This window comes from Elephantulus edwardii, unplaced genomic scaffold (genome assembly GCF_000299155.1).
Source record: "Elephantulus edwardii isolate Elephantulus edwardi_28Jun2011 unplaced genomic scaffold, EleEdw1.0 scaffold00398, whole genome shotgun sequence".
NCBI classification, from domain to species: domain Eukaryota; kingdom Metazoa; phylum Chordata; class Mammalia; order Macroscelidea; family Macroscelididae; genus Elephantulus; species Elephantulus edwardii.
In genome coordinates, this window is record NW_006400148.1 from 44,677 (window position 1) to 69,882 (window position 25,206).

The 25,206-nt window shown below is 37.2% G+C and overlaps 1 protein-coding gene across 1 annotated transcript in view; it reads left to right on the forward strand.

Moving 5' to 3' along the window:
* Positions 1 to 25,206, forward strand: part of LOC102859561 (chromosome unknown open reading frame, human C1orf173) — a gene marked incomplete at its 5' end in the record, with an annotated part of 75,506 nt that overhangs the window by 40,213 nt on the left and 10,087 nt on the right. Inside the window, one exon of the mRNA XM_006902368.1 lies at positions 7,170 to 7,613. Coding sequence (XP_006902430.1) covers positions 7,170 to 7,613 — 444 coding nt within the window. The remainder of the gene's footprint in view (positions 1 to 7,169; positions 7,614 to 25,206) is intronic.

A 25,206-nucleotide genomic window follows, 5' to 3' on the forward strand; every position in this document is an offset into this window, starting at 1 on the left:
AGCATAGATGAGGAAGACTCTGGATATGATGGATTGAGTCAGTGACTGAGGTAATGGGAGTAGGTATATCTGAGATAATGGGACTGGCTCAGGATAGGGCAGGGTTCAGAGCTATTGTACACAGAGTCACTATGAGTTGCAGGACATTCAACTGCACATAACAACAACATTGCAATCCTCTAAGTCTGACTCATAGCAATCCTAGAGGACAGAATAGAATTATCCATAGGGTTTACAAAGCTATGAATACAGATATTTACAGAAGCAGACTGCCATATCTTTTCTTCAGAGTGGTGATGAATTTGAATTACCAGCCTTTCAAGTTAGCATTGGAGTGTTTGAACCACTGGGCCACCAGGACTCTCAGGCTGATTATGTAGTCAAATCAAAGTCAGCTCTAATAAGTAGCTGAGTCGTGATTTGAATATCTACACTTATCTTACAGAGAAGCATATTTTTCATCGATCTCATGTTTGAAATAAGACTTTCATATTAGTGGTGAAAATATGGAGTAGTTGACAGTGACATGAAAAGGGAAAACACCAAAGGCTCTAAAGAGAGAAAAGTCAGAGATTTTGCTTAGGACATAGCCTCAAACTTGGGTCTTTTGACAAGGCTTCAGGAAAACACTACTGGGTATTTCTTTGTCATAAAGAGAGAGCATCAACAGACTCCTTCGGCACAAATTCAGGAGGAGGAACTAAAAACAAAAACAAATGCGATATTTTATTTCGTTTGCAAAGCTGAAAACAGCTGGAGGATGGCCATCTTTCTCTTACCAAGTACTTGGTTAGTGCAAACCACCAGTCTTTCATTTAGCAGCATAAGAGATGATCAGCTAGCCAGGAAAGATGTAATGCAGGAGAGGTAGCAGTTTTTATCCCAATGATAAAAAGTATTACATGTTCCCTGAAAGTTTTTAATATGTATGTATGTGAATATATAAATTTGTTTAATTTAATAGTATAATAGCTAAAAGGGCATTCTAGTTTGAAGGGAGTTGCACTGATAACCTAACAGCTGTGATTCTCTGGTCTTCTGACTCTACCAGTGACTTTGAGAGAAAGATTACAATTTACAGCCTCAGATATTCAGTAATGACTTGATTCCAGCTCAGTATCAATGAGATAGAGTTGGTTACATGTTTTACTGCTAACTTAAGTTTGTAGTTTGAATCTACCACTCCCACCTGGAGAGAAAGAGACTTAAGTTCTACTTGTGAATGGTTTCTATGAGTTAGAATTGATTCTACCTCAATGCATTTGGTTTGAGTAGACCTATCTATTTATATGGTTATACATATACTTGTTTAATAAATACATTAGAATAAATATACTAAAATTGTTGTTGTTGTTATGTGCCGTCGAGTCACTTGCGACTCATAGCGACTCTATGTACAATAGCCCTAACCTCTGCTCTGTCCTGTGCCAATCGCACTGTCTCTGACACTCCCGTCCCAATTATCCCAGTCACTGAATCAATCCACCTCATAGAGGGCCTTCCTCTCCTGTGCTGTCCCTCCACCCCCCCAAGCAAGATGTCCCTCTCTAAGGACCGGTCTCTCCTCACATGTCCAAAGTATGTTAGAGCCTCAGAATCCTTGCCTCCAAGGAGCCACCCAGTTTAACCCTTTCCAGGACAAATCTGTTTGTTTTCCTAGCAGTCCATGGTATACTCAATACTCTTCTCCAGCACCACAGCTCAAAGGCATCAATTCTCCTTCTATCTTCCTTGGTCATTGTCCAACTCTCTGATGCATAACAAGTGATTGGGAAGACCATAGCCTGTATGAGATTCACCTTAGTCTCCAGAGAGACACCATTGCTCTTCAGTACTTTGGAGAGGTTCCTAACAGCAGACTTTCCCATGGCAATGCACCTTTTAATTTCCTGGCTGCTGGTGCCAAGACTGTTGACTATGGAGCCAAGCAAACTAAAGCTGTGTACAATCTCAATCTCTTCACCATCCATCCTGATGCTGCCAATTGGTCCAGTGGTGAGAATCTTTGTCTTCTTGACATTAAGCCTCAATCCATATTGTAGGCTGCAGTCCTTGACCCTCTGCAGCAGGTGCTTCAGGTCCTCTTCAGTTTCAGCAAGCAGGGCTGTGTCATCCGCATAACGCAGGTTGTTGATAAATCATCCACCAATCTTGACCCTACAAATTTTTATTTTATTTTTTATTTTTAATTTATTTTGTAAGCAGACTTGCCACATATCTGTATGAGAATAAAAGCAAGAAATGAAAAAAAAAACTTAACTAAACTAGAGCGTGATGTGGAATTTAATGTGAGTTTATCCAGAAGGTCAAGTATCCTCAGCATTTTAGGAATGATTAATTTCTTCTCCAAAGGAAATTGAAACCATTTCCTTTCAGAATAATACAATGAATGGAATCTAGTAAGGAAAGAGAAGCACTCTTTTTTAAACAAAATAGTTATTATACAAAATAGTTATTATTATATCACCAATACCTACAGTAAATATTAGCAGTCATCATGTCAATACTCAGGTAGTAGATAATCATCATTTTTGGAAACTAAGGAAAAACTATAACACTGTCCTTGTGAAATATTCTGTTAATAATTAAGGTCATAGCAAGCAAAAGTTGTTTTTGTTTTTTTAAAATAGCAAGGGTTTTGTTGTTGTTTTTAAACTAGAGAGGGAAAGGTGATCTCCACTAAAGTTTTTTAACTGATACAAATAAGAATTGAACAATTATCCTTGATCTGTTTTCTACAGAGAAAGAATATACCCAGATTTTAAAAGATGGAGATAAAGAATGAGTGGCTACAGTGTGTGATTCCTTTGAGAAATAATAGTCATCTGGTACTTGTCAAGGCAGTTGAGAGATAAAAACAAATAGGATTATATTTAAGGGGTTCTGTTCCCTAAAGGCATTTTAGAGTTTGGTTTTGACTACTGTACAGCATCTCTCAAATCTTTGCTGAAAACTATGAGACTGTACTTAAGGAGCTGTGAAGTACCCTGGAGAGCAGGTAGGGCTGGAGGGACCTAGAAAGAAGAGGATAAGGGGAAAGACAGTCATTTCTTCCCTTCAACTATGTATCAGCCTCTACAGCCATCTTTGTGCTGCCAAGCAGAAATACAAGGGCAGCAAAAGATGAAGTAGCATGCAAAGGAAAGAAATAAGCAAAGCTATGCATTATTTTAAGTGTAGGACATTTCATTGGAAAATATCTTGTATAAAAAACAATTCTGGATACTGGTGAAGGTTGCACACATATTCAATGTCACTGAACTGTACATGTGATGAATTGGTAAATGTTATCTATCTATCTACACACGTATATAAGATTTATTTAAAAAAATAGAAAATCAGTTATAAGCAAATCTTTTGATTGTAAAAGCAAATTTGTTTATCTGGCCTATGGTAGTATATGCAGTGACATCTATTTTGTGTGTCTTCTATAAGGAGATTAAGTGTGTGCTACTTTCCTAGACAATTTTTAAATATTTAAGGAACACATAAACCTTGCTTTTTACTACTTAGATTCTTGGACTGCATATCTTTAACAAGCATCAGTGTTCTGCCTAGTCTCCTAGGAGGCCTTACACTGATTCTATGTGTAAAACCACACCAGGCCTTCCAGAGGCTGCCCTTAGCAACCTGAGTTGTTTTGTCCCCAAGCACAGATTGCTTCAAAGTGCTGTTGAATATGCCTCCCTTAAACTGGCCTGTAGTCATCATCTAAATAGAGTAGAATCCTGCAAGTCCAGCCATCCTTCCACAAGGGAGGACAAATGTTAATGTAATTTACATTTTACAGCTCCCTGTGGTATCTGGCCAAAGCTGAGCAGTAGCTTAAACTAGTACCCTTGATGGACTTCTTTGCCTGCCCCTCTCTGCTTCAATTATTCTCTTATGAATTTCTTCTAAAGCAATTTAAAAAGAAATCTTATGCAATTGTATCTTTATCTCAATATCCATTTCTGGAGAACACAACATAATGTAACATCTCTATTTATACATACCTGATTGGTCTGAGAACCAGTCCAAGCATTACCTTGAAATACTTGGGGTGTGTAGTTGTTGATGTTGTTAGGTGCCATCAAGCATAGTATGACTTATAGTGGCTCCATGAACTGATCTGAACCCTGTCCTATCCTGTGCCATCTTCTGACACACTTGAGCCTATTGCCGCAGTCACTGTGTCAGTCCATTTCAATTTAAGATCTTCTTCTCTTTCATTGATTCTCTACATTTGCAAGCATGATTTCCTTTTCCAAGAAACAGCCCCTGCTAACAACATGCATAAAATATGTTAAATGAAGCTTCACCATTATTGCCTCTAAGGAACACTCTGAATGCTCTTTCTTCAAGACATACTTGGTTTTTTTTTTTGACAGTCCATAGAATATTCAGTAATCTTTTCCAACACTACAATTCAGAGTTATTCTTCTGTCATTGTTGTACATTGCCTAACTCTCAGATGCATAAAAAGTGATTGAAAATATCATGGATGGGGGGAGCTCTGGTGGCCTAGTGGTAAAGAGCTGCAACTACAATTCCAGAGGCGCACGGTTCGAATCCACCAGATGCTCTGCCGGGGAAGGAGGGACAATCTCCTCCTGTACCAGTCAGATCTGATTTGACGGTACACTCACACAAAAATAATAAAAGAAATTAAAAAAAAAAGAAAGAAAATATCATGGATGGCCTGAATCAGACACTATTTGATTTTCAAACTGTCATCATTGCTCCAGTACTTTGGAGAAGTCCATGAAAACTTTCCCAATGCAATATATTTCCTAACTCCTGATTGCTGGTACCAAGAGCGTTGATTGTTGACTCAAGAAAGATTAATTCAATGGCAAATTCAATCCTTTCTCCATCTCTCATGATGTTGGCTATTGGCTCAGTCATGCAAACTTTTGCTTTCTTGATATTGGGATGTAATCAATATGGAAGGCTGTAGCCCTTGATCTTCTGTAACAAGCACTTCAAGTTGTCTTCAGTTTCAGCAAGCAAGATTTTGTCATCCGCATAACACAGGTTGTTAATGAGTCTTCCCCCAATCCTAATGTCACATTCCTCTCCATAGAGTTCAGCTTCATGAATTATTTGTTCACATACAGATTGAATAGGCATAAAGGAAGGATGCAACCCTGATGCACACCTTTCTTGGTTTTAAACCTTGCAGTGTTCCCTTGCTCTGTTCAAATGACAGCTTCTTGATCTAGGTACAGGTTTTGTATAAGCATAATTATTTGTTGTGAGATTCCCATTCTTCTTTAATTTAGCCATAATTTATTATGATAAAACATGATAAATTTATTTATTATGATAAAAATATGATTTAAAACATGATAAAGAGCCAATGGTAATTAAAAAGAAGTTCAAACTTCACTGAAGGGATTGGCCAAGGGCCCTAAGAATTGATGGGATGGCAATTTCCATGTTTCAACTAACAGAGGCAGCGCTGGATGTGCTTACAGGTCTGTGCTAGGAAATTTGGAAAACAATGCCTGGCCAACTTAATGGGAGAAATCCATATTTGTTCCTAATCTCCAAAATGATGATACAATACAATGTGGAAATTATTGAATAATATCACATGTAAGAAAAATATTGTTTATGATCATCCAAAAATGGCTAGAACACTACATTGACAGAGAACTGCCAGAAGTTCAAAATGGATTTAGAAGAGGCTGTGGTTGCAAAATTGTCATTGTAGATGTCAGATGTATCTTGGCTAAAAGCAGAGAATACCAGAAGAATGTCTACTTATGATTTATTGACTATGCAAAAGTATTTGTGTGGTCGTGTAGGTACTATCAAAATGAGTAGCTCTTCTCATGATATCCAACTATCAGAGTATATTTAGGATGTTAGGGTGTTTCTGTAGATAAAAGTTCAAATTTTATGCATTTAAACTTGTTGTCTTTGAGCTGTGATGTTCAAATAGTAATGAATATCTCATAACTGACAGTAGAACAAACAAGTCTGTTTTGGAGGAAATGAAACCAGGATGATCCTTGAAGGCAAGGATGGTGAGGTTTTGTCTCACAGACTTTGAGCATGTTGTTAGGAGGGGCAATTCTTGGAGAAAGATATCACTGGAAAGGTGGAGGGTCAGAGAATGACCCTCAATAGGATAGATTGACCTAGTACTCTAACAGTGGACTCAAGTATGTCAGTGATAGGAGGATGGCACAGGATAAGGCAAGGTTCTGATCTATAATTCATGTCACTATGATTCACAGTTAACTTAACAGCACACAACAACTTCAACAACAATAATATAGGTATAAGGGGTTTCACTGCTAACCCAAAGGCAAATGATTCAAATCTACTAGCTGCTCTAAATACAGAGATACACAGTCTCCTTCTGTGAGATGTGTGGCCTCTGAAAACCTGCTTGAAGGTCACCTATGAGTCACTTCCAACTCACTGGCAATGAGTTGAGTTCATTGAGTTGATGGTGGCATAATTAATAGAAGTTGCACTGCTAATGCAGATTGGTGTTTCTGTCCAATCCCCAGCTGCTCCTGGGGAGAAAGATTGGCAAACTCTTCCCTGTGCAATTTTCAGCCACAGACCCAATGGAGATTCAGTTATAAGTTTATTTCATTTCCAAGACAATGAGTTTAAATATAGTTTTTATTCTAGTTACATAAAAGAGTAATTAAGTGTTCTTGTCCTCCAAGCAAAGAATTGTTCAATATATTCTATAAAAAGTATTAAAAATATTTTATAAGCAAGTAGATGTTTATGAGGATTTTCTAATAAAAAAGCAATAGGATTGGTTTTCAGTTAAATGCAGTCTCTAGTTAAAAATAAACACAAAAATTTGTAAGTTTTGAAGTGTTTTTTTTTCATTTTAAAAGAAATGATTACTTTTGTTGTTGTCACTAGACCACCACAAAGCTCCTACTTTTCTGTAGAATATATTGAATTAGGGTATCAGATACTATAAATTGTATTATTACTTGGGCAGTCTCCTCCTATAAAGTCCTACAGCCTTGGAAATCTAATGGAGGGCCACTATGAGTCAGAACTGATTGTATGGTGCTGGGTTGGGCTTTTGGTTTATGATCAATAACTAACATAATTACCATAATTAAACCAATTTCATTATGGAATTACAGTGATGTAATATTTTCTATTTTATTGGTTCTCATACAAATATTCTTGTTCTTTTATAGATAGAAAAAATACTTCATCAGCCTCATCTAGAAGTCATCCAAATTCTGCTGGTAGTGAAGAAGGCTCTTCAGTGGAGTACAGGGACACTCACACCGACACCAGTTCACGAGAAAGTACCAGAAGCTCATTTTCTCAGGAGGTGAATGAAAATGATGAGCCAAGAAATGAGGAATCCCTAATAATTAAAATTCAAGACCAAGAAATCAGAGAAGCAAATGTGGAAACTAAGCCAAGGCCAATAGATGAAGGCTCTGGGAATATTCTTAAAGGAGAAAAGGAGACAGGGGCCAAAGCAACTACAGAGAGCATGTCTGCAAAATCCAAGAAGCATGTTTCCAAGAAAAAAAGGGAAAAGGATCAGAGTACTCTTTGGGTAGGAAGCCATGCTAAAGCAAAGGATGAAAAGGCAGTTTTCCCTAGTGTGTATACAGGTGGTAAGTACGGCCATTGAGCTGAACTGCCCCCCATGCATGGAAGTTGATTTGATCACTGCTTTCTGCCAACACCTGGATTGTACATTCCTGCTAATGCCAAAAAAATGAACTTTCCCCTGTTTCTTTGTCACATAATCATACATGTGTTTAGCTTGCTGTTTTCTTTCTATTGCATGTAAAAAACTTGGTTGAATGTTTCCATATAGCATGCTTCACATATTTTCTGTAAATTCTTCCCTTTGGTAATTCTATCTCATAAATCAAATAAAACACAATGCATGTGTGAAAGCAAAGATGTGCTGCTTTTTAGAAAGTATTTAATACTGTCTATGCTATTTGCTCCTAACTATGTGTGCATTGCCTCCCATTGATCAGCTGCTTACTCCATACCATCCATTATCCTAAATGCTTGCATATATTGACTCATCCTCACATGAACTCAGGCATTCCATAATTAGGTTATATTATTTCTTTTTGTAGAGGAAAGAAATGTGTGAGTTAGAAAGGTTAAACACGATGATTATGTAGCTAACAAATGGCAGGCTTAGGATTTGCATACACTTCAAATGTTTCCAGAGTTCCTAAAGATTTCTTCTATCTGTGAAATTTAGATTCAAATGTATTGTTGTTGTTAGGGCCTGTTGCGTCCAGTAAAGGTAATAGCAACCATATGAACAATGGGTCTGATACAGATTCAAATGAAAATTCAATGAAAACTTCTAAACTTCCATTTGAGTTCTTTTCTGAAACTAAGCTACTTTTTAATTTATGGACTTCTTGGTCATGTAGATGCTTTTATATTACGTAGGAAAGACTAAAGGGTATTAGGATAATCATTTTCCAATACCTCAAAAAAAATGGAACATCTTATTTATTTTTTTTTCTCATAAAAACAGAGTCAGTGAGGAAGAGAGACACTCTCAGGGAGATGATTTGGTAACAATGGGCTTAAACACTATTCAGTTTGTGAGGATGGAGCAGGTTTGAGCAGAGTTTTATTCTGTTGTGTATAAGGTAGCCAAATGGAGCCAACTCTACAGCACCTAACAAGAACCACATACTTTTATCAACTTCAGGGCAGCAATTAGAGGTTTCAGTTGTGTTCTATGGATAGGGCAGTTGAATTGTGCCTGCCTGAGACCTGGATCTCACATAGACACCTTCTGCTCTGTAATAAGTACCATGGCCTTTTCCTTCTTCTTTCTCTTTTTGCCTACATAGTAAGTATATTTTTTTTTGTTCCAAGATAGAATTTTGTTTTCACACATTAATATTTTGGAAATCAAGCTGTTTTAAAACTTATGAATATATTTAGTGTCTAATTTTATTTCACAATACTAAACAAATGCCACCAAATGAATCCTAACTCTAATAAGATAAAGTAGGACTGCTTTGTGGTTTTTAAGTTTGTAGACAAGGAGATTGTCACATCTTCCTCCTGCAGAGCAGGTGGCGTGTTCAAAATGTTTGCATTTCAGTTAGCAACTAAACGCTTTAACACCACCCAAATAGGGCTCCTCAATATTTACTTTTAGGTACTTGGAATTTTTTTCCATTTTTATTTTATATTGGTTTGATTACAAAGTTCATGTACATTGTTTCACACTATTCTTCATTCCCATTGTCTTTCATACAATCATTCCCATTCATTATATTTTATAAGCTTAATCACCATTGGACCATTACCCTGTCTTTTCAGGTTGCTGTTCTATTTTTTCCCATTTTCTTCAGCCCCTCTTTGCACCCACTGAAGTGGGTGCAACTCTGTGATTTTTACCCTACCCGTCCTTACTCCTCTACTCCTACCCTTTAACCCTTGGATTCCCATACTTATTTTACTAGTTATCCCATTTTTATCATAATGATATTATGCAGTATTTATCCTTATGAAACTGAATTAGTTCACTCAGCATAATGTTCTCCAAGTTATGCAGTATTTTTGAAATTGTTGCTCCTGAGTGCTGCTGTAGAATCTCATTGTGTGAATGAATAATCTTTAGCCAAGAAGCCAGAAAACATATGTTGATGTAGATGCTTTCAAACAGCTACCAAAGAAAGTACAAGTGATTGAAGAAACAATGGAAGCTGCAAATAAAGAGAATATGCTATGGGTAGAAAACTAGAAGTATTTTTTTAATTAATTTTTTCATACTGGTTTATTTACACAGTTTGTATAAATTGTTGTTCACTGGATATTTCCCATTACTTCACACCCACTCCCCCATCATATTGTGCAACCATATGATTAACGTCCCTCCTACCGATCCTCAGCCCTCTGCTCCACCCCTCTCCTCACCTTGGATCCTCATACATATTCTACAGTAATAGTCTTAGTCAACATTTGTTCTTATCAGACTTAGTTCACTTAGCATAATGCTATACAGTGGCTCCCAAGGTAGGTAATGATTTTCAAAATAATTGCTTCTGCCTGCTGCAAAGTATTCCATCCAGTGAATGTACCATAATTTTTCAATCCATTTGATTGTGGTTGGACATTTAGACTGTTTCCAAATTCTTGCAATGGTGAAAACATTGCTATGAACATTGATGTACAAGTCTCCATTTTTGCCTCAGTTCTCATTCTTCAGGGTATATTCCAAGTAGTGGAATAGCTGGGTCATATAGAATTTCTATGTTCAGCTTTTTAAAAAAAATTCTTTTAAAAAAATTTAGACTAGTTTATTTACAAAATTAGAATACATTGTTTTCAAGAACAAATGACTTTAATCTCCATCACCCCCCTCATGAAATTTCACAACCCGATGATTAATCCCCCCTACACCTAAACATCCACATCCCTCTGCTTCCAACCTCTCCTACCGTTCTTGGATCCTTATACTCATTCTACAATAATAGTTTTATACAATCTTTATCCTTGTGAGACTGAGTTCACTTAGCATAATGCTCTCCAGTCCCTCCCAAGTTAGATAATGATTTACAAAATCATTGCTCCTGTATGCTGCATAGTATTCCATTGTATTCAGCTTTTTGAGGAAGCACCAAACTGCCTTCCTTAGTGGTTGTGACATTCTACTATCCACCAACAATGTATAATAGTTCCTATCTGACCAACTTTTATTACTTGCTATCTTGTTGAACTTTGCCACTGCTACTGGAGTGAAATGATATCTCATTGTGGTTTTGATTTTCATCTCTCTTATTGCCAGTGATTTGGAGCATTTCTTCACGTGTCTGTTGGCCATCTGAATATCTTCCTCTGTGAAAAGTCTTTATTTAAACTTTTTATATGAGAGCCTTGTCTGAAATGATATTGCTAAATGTTTTTTCCTCTCAGTCAGTAGGGTTTTTTTTTTTCACTCTGTTGGAAAATGTTTACCCATTCATGAATTTTATCCTCCTCAGATTATGTATTTCTAGCCCTCTCTTTTTACCATATACTAGACTGTCTAAACTTTATCTCAGTTTGTCTCTGATGAACTTTACTGGTTTGGGCTTTACTTTCAGGTCTCTGATCAACCTTCAGTTGATTTTTGTGTCTGATGTGAATCCTATTTCAGCTTTCTGCAGGTAGCAGTCCAGTTTTGCCTCTCTAAAGTACTCAGGAGCAACAGTGTCTCTCTGGAGACTAAGGTGCGCCTGATACAGGCCATGGTATTTGCAATCGCTTGTTATGCATCAGAGAGTTGAACAATGACTAGGGAGGACAGAAGGAGAGTGGATGCTTTTGAGCTGTGGTGCTGGAGAAGGGTACTGAATGTACCCTGGACTGCCAGGAAAACAAACGGATTTGTCTTGGAGAGGATTAAACCGAGCTACTCCTTGGAGGCAAGGATTCTGGGGCTTTGTCTGACATACTTTGGACATGTTGCCATGAGGGACGAGTCCTTGGAGAGGGACATCATGCTTGGGAGGGTTGAGGGACAACGCAGGAGGGGAAGACCCTCTATGAGATGGATTGATTCAGTGACTGGGATAATCGGGATGGGTGTGTCAGAGGCAGTGCAGCTGGAGCAGGATAGAGCAGGGTTTAGGGCTGTTGTGCATAGGGTCACTATGAGTCGGAAACGACTCGATGGCACATAACAACAACAACATAGACAGCTGGGTCTATTTCTGGGTTCTCAGTTCTGTTCTATTGTTCTGTGTCCCTGTCATTGTATCGGACAATGTTGTTTTGGTAACTTATCACTGCATATTAGGTTTTGAGGTTAGGGAGTGCTGTGCTTCTCACTTCATTTTTGTTCTTCAGAAGTGTTTTCTTGTTCAGGGTCTCTTGCCTCTCCAAATAAACTTGACAATTTCCCTTTAAGCTCCTTGAAAAATGAATTTGGTATCTGTATTAGGGTTGCATCAAACATCTAGATTGCTTTTGATTGATGTTGTTGTTGTTAAGTGCCTTGGAGTCACCTGCAAGTCAGCTACTCTATGTAGAACAGCCCCAAATCCTGCTTTATCCTGTGCCAATCTTATTGTCTCTGACACACCTACCCCACTATCCTAGTCACTGAATCAATCCATCTCATGGAGGTTCTTCCTCTCTTATGCTGTCCCTCCACCCTCCCAAGCATGACGGCCTCTTCAAGGACTGGTCCTTCCTTGCATGTCAGATGAAGCTTCAGAATCCTTGCCTCCAAGGAGCAGCCTGGTCTCACCCTCTCTAGGACAAACTTGCTTATTTTCATAGCAGTCCACAGTATATTCAATACTCTTCTCCAAAACCACAGCTCAAAGGCATCAATTCTTCTATTATCCCTAGACATTGTTCAACTTTCTGACTTGCTATGCTTCTGTAGGATTGTCATTTGAAAATATTGACTCTTCTTATCCATGAACAGGGAATATTTTCCCACTTATTTAGTTCTTTTATTGTGTCTTACAAAAATGTTCTGTAGTTTTCTTTGTAAGGGGCTTTTGTATCCCTAGTTATGTTCACTCCTAAGTATCTTCATTTGTGATTGGCTATTTTAAATAGTATTTTTTTCTTGCTTTCCTTCTCTGAGTTTTCTTTGTTATTGTAGAGGAATTCATCTTCTTTTTTAATATAGATTTTACATCCTGTCTCTCTACTAAATTGCTCTACTAGCTTTAACAGTTTTTCCTGTTTTTTTTTTTCTTGTTGAATCCTTGGGGTTTTATGTCTACACTATCATATTATCTGCATGTAGTGATAGTTAAGCCATCTCTTTGCCAATATGGATGCCTTTTATTTCCTTTTCTTGTCGTATTGTCCTAGCAAGCACTTCTACTACAATATTGAATAGAATTGCTGACAGTGGGCAACCTTATCTTGTTCAGAAGGAAAATGTTTTTAGTCTCTCTCCATTAAGAATGATAATGACTCTTTTGCATATATGCTTTCCACTATGTTGAGGTAAATCCCTTCTATTTCAATTTTTCTGGCTGTCTTTATCAAGAAGTGGTGTTGGATTTTGTCAAATGCCTTTTCTGTGTCAATTGCTAGGGACATATGTTTCTTGTTATTTGTTTTGTTAATATAGTGAATTATGTTGATTGTTTTGCTTATGTTGAACCATCCTTGCATACCAGTTATGAATCCCACTTGATTATGATGAGTTTTTGTTGTTTTTTTTAATGTGCTTTTGGATCTATTTGCTAAGATTTTGGTTTTTGCAGAGCTATCATTTGATGCATAAATGTTGACCAAGGTTATATCTTCTTGATCTATTGTACCTTTAATCAGTGTGTAATGCCCTTATCTTTGATGATAGTTTTCATTCTGAAGTCTATTTTATCAGAGATTAGTATTGCCTCTCCTGCTTTTTTGTGACTGAAATTTGTTTGATGTATTATTTTCCCACCTTGATTTTGAATCTGTCTTTCTCTTTATTAGATGTGTCTCTTATAGGCAACATATATATAGGCTTTGGGGTTTTGTTTTTTTTTTTTTAATGCATTTTGATACTCTTTTTTCTCTTGATTGGCACATTTAGCCCATTCACATTAAGTGTGATTATTGTCAGGCCAGTTTTAACTGTTGCCATTTTGCTGTTTATTTTTCTGTGGCTTCTAGATACTATGGTCCATGAACTTTCCTTTGGTGTCTTCATGTGAAGGATTTTGCTTAAAATTTCTTGTAGTTTTGTTCTTATTTTCAAAAATTCCTTAATTTTCTTTTTTTTTCTGCAAAGGATGTGATTTTTATTTCATATTTGATGGAAAGCTTTGCTGGGTATAGGATCCTTGGATGGCAATTATTATCTTTCAAAACTCTCTATATGACATCCCATTGACTTCTAGCTTGCATGGTTTCTGCTGAGAAATCAGAACATAATGTAATTGTTTCCCCTTTGTAGGTGACTCTTTGTTTTTCTATCACTGCTTTTAGAATTTTGTCCTTATCTTTTAATTTGAAGAATTTTGCTATGATATGTCTTGATGTTTTTCTTTTGGGGTCCAGTCTATTTGGTGTTCACTGTGCTTCTTAAATAATGGATTTCCTCTTTCTTCGTAATACCTGGGAAGTTTTTTCCTAGTACTTTTACAGTTTTCTCAGTAATTCCCTTATTACTTCTCTATTCTGGAATTCCAACCATACTTCCCTTCTGATGTCATCACACATGATTCTAATGATTTCTTTACATCTCATCTCTGATTTTTCTTTTCGTATGTTTCCAGTGAGACTCTTGTCTTCCTGCTCACTGACTCTCTGTTTCATCTATTTGGTTCTACTTTTTTGTCCTACCAGAGTGTTGGACACTTCTGCCACTTTGGTCTCAATATTCTGGATTGCATTTTCATGATTTTCTAGTATTTACAGTGCTATTTTGGCTCTACTCTCTCTGTGTTATGATGACTTTTAAAGTTCTTGTACCTTTTTATTATCAATTCTTTCTTCTTTGTTTTGCATTTTATTTCATACTTGTTCAAGTTGTTCCTCTTCAGTATATTTTCTCAGGATCATTGTTTTGAGGTACTTGCTCTCTTAATGACTTCTAATGTTTCTTCCATCATTTTCATCTTCTTCTTTAGCTGTTCAAATAACTCCACGTCAAGGTATTTCTTCTGGTTCTCCCTATCTGGGATATTCATTGGGTCTACTTTTTGAGGAGAAGGGTTATTTTATTTTTTCATGATGACTGAGGCAGGATGCTGCTTTCTTGACATCATCTGAGTCTTTTCCTAGTAGATGTCAGGTGGTTGTAACTATATAGTGACCCAGAATATGGCCATTTTTTGTGAAGGACCTGTGTATTTGTGCTCTCTCCTTGGCCTTAGGCTCAGAGGGCCAAGGACTTGACCTTACTTAGCCTGGTCCAACCCCTTTAGCTTGAGCTTAAGGGATATCATGTGGTAGAGCTAGACTGCAGTGTTTTCCCCAAAGTAATTGAATGATCGAACAGGGAATTTTGTTGCTTTTCAGAAACTGCAATTTGGCCATTCTCAGCCTGATCTATCCCCTTCCTCCTGAACTTAAGGGGTCCCATATGGTATAGCTAGACAGCAGTGTTTTGCCCAAAGTACTTGTGATATGGGTACTCCTGGCACTGGACAGTGGGGGCAGCAACTAGGCAGTAAAACTGCAACCCCTCAACTTGGCAGGCAGTGGTTCTATGCCAGCCAGGGTGTGAGTGCACATCGGTTGGACCACAGCGCTTAACAGATGCTGGAGAAGTGGTGGCTGGAAGATGTTCCTGGTCCACTATGCCACACAGGCCTTGGAGTCCTGCAGTAGAGCAATAGTAAGGTCCCCAAAAAGCTGTGTCCCATAAGAAGAGCAGCATCCTGTGAGAAGAGCCACATCCCACTGGCGAGCTGCTTCTACTATTTTTTTTTTAATTTGTAATTTTAATGAAAGTTTACAGAAAACTTAGATTTTCATTCATTCTTGGTTACACATGTCTACCTCTTCTCTCTCCCTTCCTCCCCTTCCCCTAGTTCACTTTTTTCCGTGTGAGTTTTTTGGGTTGTGGGTTGGGGTTTTTTTTGGTCTTTTTAAAAAAATATTCATTCATTCTTTCACTGTTGCACAATTACCTCCTATTCTCCCATCCCCCAGTCATCTTAACAATGTACCTCTTATTCTGGGCTCTTGTTGTACATATAATACCTAATCATATACTCCTTTTAAATAGTTCTTTCCTTCATGTGTTTCAGTGCAATGCTCATTATCGATCCACTCTTATCCTGGTCTCCTCCCAAACCCTCATGTCAGACAGTGGTGCTATGTAGTATTTTTCCTTTTATTACCGAGATATTTCACTCAGAACAGTACAGTGTCCTGCAGGGTCACCCATGTTGTATAGTATTTTACGAGTTCTTTGTTTTTCAGTGCATCAAAGCGTTCCATTGTATGAATATACCATAGTTTTTCTATCCATTCATTTGTTGATGGGCACTGGAGTGCTTCCATCTCTTTGCTATTGTAAATAATGCAGTGATAAAAATTGGTGTGCATATATCTGTTTGGATGATGATTCTGGGGTTGTTGTTTTTTTTTAGGGTATATTCCCAGTAGTGGTATTGCTGGATCAAACTGTATTTCTAACTTTTTGAGAAAGTGCAAAACCACCTTCATAGTGGAGTGGCTGCATCATTTCACACTCCCATGAGCAGTGAATAAGGGTTCCAATCTCTCCACAACCTCTCCAGAATTTATCATTTGCGGCTCTGTTAAACTTCTCTATTGTTGCCGGGTTGAAATGATATGGTAACAACATATCTGATAAGGGACTCATATCTAAAATGTATAGAATATTTCAACACCTCAACAAGAGAAAGGTAAACATCCAAATCACAAAATGGACACAGTATCTGAATAGACACTTTACCAAAGAAGACATTAAGATGGCAAACAAACATATGAAGGCATGTTCAAAATTCCTAGCTACCAGAGAGATACAAATAAGGATTTTTTTTTTAAGTACAGAGACTTGCATCTCAGAGCTGAAGATGGATACCTACCTTTAAATGCAAGTATCATAAACTTCCTTGTAATGTGATAGGCAGCATGACCAATAAGAAATGTATAACAAGGATTTGTTCTCATGAAGTATTAGGAGGAAGGGAATGTACATGCATATGTGGATCAAAGTAAGTAGTGATTAGCAAAATTAGTGAAAGCAGAAAATGCTAAGGGAATGCCGCTTGGCTAAGGAAACCTAGAAAAGTTTCCTGAAGAAAGTATTTCTGGAAGACTTTTAAAAATTAGGTAAGACGTTAAAGGTGAGATGCAGGAAGATTAAATGCAGTTCAAATCCTTGGTATAGCAGAGGCTATGACTTTGGTATAAGTTCTTGAAAATAATTCTAGGGTGGAGATTGACAAATTATGATCCAAGGGTCAAATGCAGACTGCCACCTGTTTTTGTATGGCTTGAAAACATCATCATTACATGTGATTGTTCTATTTTTAAATAGCTGAAAAAATCATAAGACCTTTCCAATATGGAAATAAAATTTTATAAAATTAAAATGTCATTGTCTATAAATACATTTTCATTGGAATACAGCCATACCCATTTGTTTACATATAGTCAAGGGCTGCTTTTCCCTAGAATGGTTATGCTCAGTTGTTGCAACAGAGATCCTATGGCTAACAAAAATCTAAAATATATTTGTAATCCTGTTTTATAGTAACTCGAATATTTTAATTTAGTTACTGAATTATTAGTACATATCAGGTATAATTTAGAAAGTTTGCATTTTGAGAAGCTGATGAACAAATAAAGGTCACAGTCTCTTTCATTGTGGTGAAGTTGGTTTCCGCTCATGGAAACTCTTGGTTGGGTTCCCAAGTCTGTAAATTACATTGTTAGGAGATTGCCCATCTTTTTCCCTCTGAGCCTTTTGATGGATTTGAATCACTTTTGGGTTAGTTAGTAGTACAGCTCTCAGTGGACTAAGGCACCACAGCTCTCCAGCAAAAATGCAGAGATGTTAAATTTTAGTAATAACATTGACATGAGTTTGTTGTATTTCTAGTGCAAAAAACTAGATTGGTTATTTGAACTTATGTAAATAAACATCTCTTTGTAAAATAGGATGACTATAAGGTAGGTTGTACTAAGATGTTGGCATAATAGCAGAGATAGCAGATGATTTTCATGTCACATAGAAGAGAACAGTTTTGGCTTTTATTTGTGAAGACCAAATTGTACTGGTTTATTATTTTCTCAAGTATATTATTATGTGCTCTTGACTTTAAAATCTATAGTAACATTTTATTATCCTTGTATTAAGTTGCATTTAACAGTAAATGGCTAAGTTTGTGGCCATTTATCTTTGTCAAGTTGTAATATATGTACCAAATATCTTTATTGATATTTATTTTTAATTAATAGCTTATTGTACACTGAGAATAAGATAAATATATTTTTAATATAGAGAACAATTGAGAAATATATTTTGAAATAATTTCAGAATATAAAGAAATATATTTTTAAAAATCAGCTCTATGTTTATTGCATACAATATTAGCATTTTCAATCTTTGGTTTTTAATCCTAACTTTATTTTTAGTATCTTTATTTCTGAACTTAAAGTTTCAAAATAATGTTACAATATTATAAAATGTTGCATTCTACTTTTTATTCTTAGCACTTACAGGCATTTTACATATTATTACATAAACTTTATAAACATAGTTAAAGTCTATTTATTATTCCATCCTGGAGTTTTCTTCATAATTTATCATTTACCTACTGGGTAATTTTAGTGTTTGTCTTTTCATTATTATAAATATTTTCAATTCGACTTAATGCTACTGAGTCAGAACAGATTCATAGCAGACCTTCTACTGGGTTTCTGAAGGTGTAAATCACATAGGAGGAGATTGCTCATGTGTCTTACCTGGAGCTGCTGGGGATTCTAAACATCAGCGAGACATGGTGTTAAAAAGTACAACTCCCTACAGACTACATGTTTAGATGCTTTTAGTGACTATTTTGTTACTTAAGGTAACAACTGGTCTAGTGGCGAAAAGCCGTGCTGCAATCCTGAAGGCACACAGTTCAAGTACACCAGCTACTATGTGGGAGAAGGATTAGCAATCTCCTACTGTGCAATTAGCTGCCTCTGAAAGCCAACCAGACCTGAGGATCAACTATGGGTTGGTTCCAACTCCACAGTATGCAAAAACAAACAACAACAAGATAATAGCAAATTTGTGATTATATTCTTAGGACAGATTCTTAAAACATATAATTTCTGGGTCAAAGTTCATGGACACTTTAATAATTTTGACTAACCCCGCAAAGAATAATCACAGTATAGGAACAGATTTTGAGGTGACTGGGAACGTGGAATACACTTAGTTTAATCCTTATCCTTCTTTAAAGACCTTTTTGTTTTGCTTGTACTGTTGTGTGTTACTGAACAATCCTATGAACAGATCTGAACCCACACCTATCCTGTGCCGTCCTCATTATCTCTGATGTACTTTCGTCCATTGCTGCAGTCACTGTGTCAATCCATCTCACTGAGAGTCTCTCTCTTTTTTGCTGACCCTCCTTCTTGCCATTCATGGTGTCTTTCTTCAAGGAATACCTGCTACTAACAACATGCCCAAAGTATTTAAAATGAAACTTCTTCATCCTTACCTCTGAGGACTCTGGCCACACTTTCTCCAAACGTATCTGAGTTATGCATATTTACTGGGCTATTCAGTACCCTTCTTTAACACCACAACTCAAAGGCAACAATTCTCTGTCATCCTTATTCAATGTCTAGCTCTCAAAAGCATAGCAAGTGATTGGAATATGATATTTTTACATTATTATGAGTCTATTTCCTCTAATTGTCAAAACAGAGGGCCTAAATTTGTTACTTCCTGTATCTTTTCCATGACCTGTCCTGTGTTGTCAATAACATCCAACTCATTATCTCTCTTCAGCTTGTTTTAAAATTAAATAAACTCGTGCCATCTTAAAACACGACAAACTATTAGAAGACAGGTCAGCCAATAATTTTTCAACCAAAGTTTTTGTTGTTGTTGTTTACCTTTGAGTTGGAACTGACCCATAAATGGCCCTCCAGCTGGTTTTCAGAGACATGGGAGGAGATTGCCCATGCTGCTCCCACAGAGCAGTTGGTGGATTTGAAACACATACCTTCGAAATTGCAAAACAGCTTCTTAACACTTCTTACCAGAGTTCCATATATCGATGATGGTGGTGGTGGTATTAGGTGCTACTGAGTTTACTGTGACTCACACGGACAATACTCACAGGTACAATAGCTCTGAACTCTGCCCTATCCTGATCCAATCTCACTCTCTCTAATGTACCTATCCCCATTATTCTAGTCACTGAGTCAATCCATCTCATCCAGGGTCTTCCTCTTTTGTGCTGCACCTCCACTCTTCCAAGCATAATATCCTTCTCCAAAAATTTGTCCCTCCTAGTAACATGCCCAAAATATGTCATAGAGACCTTCAAAATCTTGACTTTCAAAAAATCAGTCTAGTTTCACTTTCTCTAGTTTGTTTCCTGTTTGTTCTTTTGCATTGGCAAAATCCATGGTATGTATGTTCAATACTCTTCTCCAGAACCACAACTCAAAGGCATCCATTTCTCCCCCATCATCCTTATTAATTGTCCATCTCTCTGATGCATAAAAGATAATTGCAAAGGCATGTATCAGAAGCACCTTAATCTCTATACTGACATATTTACTCTTTAATATTCTGGAGAGGTTCCTGACAGTATATTTTCCCAATGCAATTTATATTTTTATTTTCTGATTGCTTGTGCCCCAAGTGTTGATTATGGAACCAAACAAGCTGAAATTGTTAACAATCTAATCTCTATTCCATCAATCATGATACTGCCAATTAGATGAGTGGTGAGAGTATTTGTTTTCTTGATGTTGAGCTTCAATCCATAGTGAAGACTGCAGTCTTTGACTTTCTGTAGCAAACACCTTAATCCTCCTCATTTTCAGCAAGGAAAGTCACTGTACCAAAAAGAATGAGCTGACACAGAAGAATTTCATGGAACAACATATGATCTGTGGGCAATGGTGATGAAGGACAAAGTTCAAGATGCTCTGAAGGAACTGGCATAAACAAAGCCCCAGGAACTGATGGCATACCAAATGATATATTTCAACAAGTAGATGCAGCCTTGGACACATTTACCAGTTTCTGCCAAGAAATCTGGACAACTATCAGGCCAACTTACTGGACAAGATCCATGTTTATTCCCATTGTTGTTGTTAGGTGCCATCAAGTTGTAGATGACTCATAGCGACCCTATGAATGAAAGGCCTGAGTTTCCCAAGGCAAGCCATTTCAGAAGTGGATATCGCTCCTGCTTCCAGGCTTGTTATAGTTGGGAAACTCCAGCCAACACTGTCCACCATGGGTGCCCATTACCACGATTGGCACATCAGGGTCACAGTGTTCAGCATCACAGCAACCACAAGCTACCTCTGTACAGCAACACACAGACCAGTGCTATACCACCTAGAAGAATGTTTAACAGGAAAACAATTTGAACCTGACCACATATTAAAATCACCCACCTTCGACTTGGTAGCATAATTTTCTGTCCATTAGGCCAATGTAGCTCTCTCTGTTGTCGTTGTTATTGTTGTTATGTGCCATCAAGTCATAGATGACTCATAGCGACCCTACGAACTTAAGGCCTGAGCACTGTTTGTACATAGAGTTTCCAGAGGCAAGTGATTTCGGAAGTGGATGTCGCTCCTGCTTCCAGTTATTCCCATTTAATAAAAAAAAAGTATCTCACAGAATGTGGAAAATATTGAACAGTATCATTAGTATCCTACACAAGTAGGATTCTGATGAAAATCGTCCAAAAATTACTGGAACAGTATGTATCAACGGAGAACTTCCAGTTGTGCAATCTCAGTTTAGAAGAGGCCATGACTCTAGGGACATTATAGCTAGCCAATGTTAGATGAAACTTAGCTGAAAGCAGAGAGAAGAAGTACCAGAAGGCAGTCTGTCTGTGTTTCCTTGACTGTGTAAAGGTATTTGACTATGTAAATCACAACAAATTGTGGCTAAACTTGAAAAGAATGGGAATCCAAGAATTGTGTTCATGTGAAACAAATACTTGAAAGAGGAGGCAGTCATCAGAACAGAGAAAGGAAACACTGCATCGTTCAAAATCAGGAAAAACGTGTGTCAGGGATCAGGGATGCATCTTATCTCCTTACCTTTTTAGTCTATATGTGGAACAGATCACTCTGGAGGCTGGACTTTTTGAGGAGGGATGCAACATACTGGTATAAAACTAGGTAATATTTCTTCTATTGTACATAGAGAAACTGAATGAAATAACAAGATGTTAACAGAGTAAGAAGACCCTTCTTAAATCCCTTTAATTTCTCAGGAATCCCTGGGTAGTGGGGGGAAAAAAATTAACACTCTCAGCTACTAATGGGAATGCTGAAAATTTAAATTCACTCAAACATGCATGAAATGAAAGGTCTGGTAATCTATTTCTGAAAAATTATCCACTAGAGAACTTGTGGATCACAATTCTACTCTGGCATATGTGGGTTTGCTGTGAGTGACTGGAACTTTACTTCATTGCCCACAGTGAGGCAACAGCAATCAGAAAGTCAGCCAGGGCAATAAAGGAAGCTTCTCCCTGAGCTGGTAGGCACTCAGGAAAAAAGATGGCAGCACCAAGAGTAAGTGTTTGGCCAAGCCATGAAGCCCCAGCAAACATTTGAGGGTGCTAAGCCTCTAAACCTTCCATTATTTTTCACTCCTGAGTAAGATCACTGAATTGGAATTTATAGCTTAATGTCTACCATAAAAGCCTGCCTCAAACTGGAATTGGAGAATATGAAAAAACCCACTATTTATTTGAAAGAAAATATTAACTATTCTTATATTTACAGAATAAAAAGAATAGCTGCCACTGAATCTACTTCAGATCATGGAGAACTCGTATATATTAAACTAAACTGTGCTCCACAGGTGTCAGTGGCTGATTTTTTTCAGAAATAGATTTCCAGGTATTTCTTTTGAGGCACACCTTGGTTGACTAAAACCTCCAGTCTTTCAGGCAACAACCAAATACTTTAAACGTTTGTATCTAAGAGAATGCCAACTCATTGCTATTAACCCTTTGGTGGGTTTTAGAGGCTGTAAATTGCATGGGAAGAGGTTGTCCAGCTTTCTTCTATGGGGCACCTGGATATGACCCATTCACCTTTGTGTTGAAAGCATGACACCTTACTGCCTAAGCCAACAGAACTTCCTTTGTAGCTGTTGTTGAATACTGTCAAGTAGGAAGCAATCTACAGCTGACACTGCAGCAGGTTTTCAGCAGCAGTAAATAGTACAGGAGGAGATTGCTTGTCTTCTTCTGAGGAGCAGCTGGTGGATTCAAATCATGTGCCTTTGGGATTGCAGCACAGCTTCTTACCACTAGGCCATCAGAGCATACAAGCTCCTAAAAAAAAAAATCAATGTTGTTTTTCTTATTGAGTACCATTGATTAAGCTTCAATTAATCACTAACCTTATGTTAAACATACTGAAATGCTCCTTGATGTTGTTAGGTGCTGTTGAATTGAGTTCAACTTATAGTGACGCTATGAATAACAGATCTGAACCCTGTCCTATCCCGCGGCATCTTCGTCATTTCTGACCCATTGCTGCAGTCACTGCCAGTCTACCTCTTTGGAAGCCTTCCTACCCTACACCTTTCCTTTCATAATGTCCATTTCAAAGAATTAGAATAGCCTTCCTAAAAGCACACCCAAAGTATGTCAAATGATGCTTTGTTATCTTTGTTTCCAAGGACCATTCTGGCTGCACTTTCTCTAAGACATATTTTTGGTTTCTTGGCAGTCTATTGGATTAAGTTTCTTCTGTACTGACTTTATTCAGTACTCTTCTGCAACATTATAACTCAAAAGCATCAATTCTTCTGCCATCCTTATTCATTGGCCAATTCTCAGATATATACCAAATGATTGAAAAGACTATGGCTTATATCAGGCACACCTTAAGTCTTCAAACTAACATCATTGCTTCTCAGTAATTTGGAGAAGTTCTTGACCTCAGACTTTCCCAATGAAATGTATCTTAACTCCTGACTTCTAGTACCAAGAGTATTGGTTATGGATTCAAGTAAGATGAAACAATTAGACAATTTTATTTTTTCCTCCATCTAACATATTGCTTGATGCTGTTCTAAAATATTAATATAGATGCAATAGATTAACTCTTTAACATACTAGAAAGGAAAAAAAAGACCCTAAAGTAACAGGCCAGTTTACTTATTACTATTGTTTTCTATACATATCAGAAGCAAAATTTGAATAAAGCCTAAATTCAAGAAAATATAGATTCTAAAATAAAGCAAAAAAAAAATAAAACTGCAGATTGAAATAAAAGGAAAATGATTGCCAAGAAAGAAATACGTATAAGGGGATTTGAAGAGAAGACAGGAGGAGAATATTAGACCATAAAGCACTAACACAATTGTCAAATTGTCCAGCTAGATCTAGACAATGACTAGGGATGACAGAAGAAGAATTAATGCCATTATGTTGTGGTGATGGAGAAGAATATTGAACGTATCATGGACTACCAAGAGAAGAAACAGGACTGTCCTGGAGAGGGTGAAACCAAGGAGTTTGAAGCTCCATTCCATATATTTTGGGCATATTACTAGGAGGGACCAGTTCTTTGGAGAAGGACATCATGCTTGGAAAGGTTGAGGGACAACAGGAGAGGAAGACCCTGAATGAGACAGATTGATACAGTAACTGGGATAATGAGGGTAGGTATGTTGGAGACAGTGAGATTGGCTCAGAATAGGCAGGGTTCAGAGCTTCTGCACATAGGGTCACTATGAGTCGCAGGGGACTCCATAGCACATAACAACAATAAAGCCCTTGAATTAGGCTTAATACATAAGAAAATAACTTTATAATAAATAGCATAAGGATGGAAAAATTATGTTTACAGTTAGAGTAGAATAAAAAGTACTTAGATATCCATGAAAGTAATAACTAGTTGTTCTTAGTGGCAAAAATATGAATAATTTCCTTTTCTTTGTTGTACTTTTATGTATGCATGTGTGTGTACACACACACACACACACACACACCATTTCCATATTTAGGGTGATACATTGGAATATTTTATAAATCTTTAAATCATTTCATAACCAAAACCTAATATTGTAATAAATATCTACCTTGGTGTTTTTAAAATATTTAAAATATCCTTGATCATAGGAGCAGAAAGGTGTTTTTCTAAGAAAACACTATGAAACCATCACATTTTGCTTCTGTTACTGTGGAAACTGGCAATTACTGCAGCCTTTAATGGTAACCTGTACAAAGTGGTCAAAGAGAGGATGCCTAAGGCATGAAGGCAACATGGGTAGAAGCAGCTAAGTGATGTGTCACATCACTGACTTGAGAGATTCCCCGTGCACAGTCATCCTTTACTATGGGTACAACGGAAGGTTAGAAACCTGCCAAGCTCTTGCTTTTAAGTTTCAGTTTCAGGACATCTGAGAAAAACGTGACCAAGTGAGGCACTTTCTTTGGGTCTCACATCCACTAAATCTTTGATGGTTAGACCTGGGTCCATTTCTTCCTGAATAGAATAAGGCCACACTTAATTATACAGGCTGTCCACCACTTCCAAAGTCTAAACTTCTAGGGCCAAGTCTACAGATGTGAA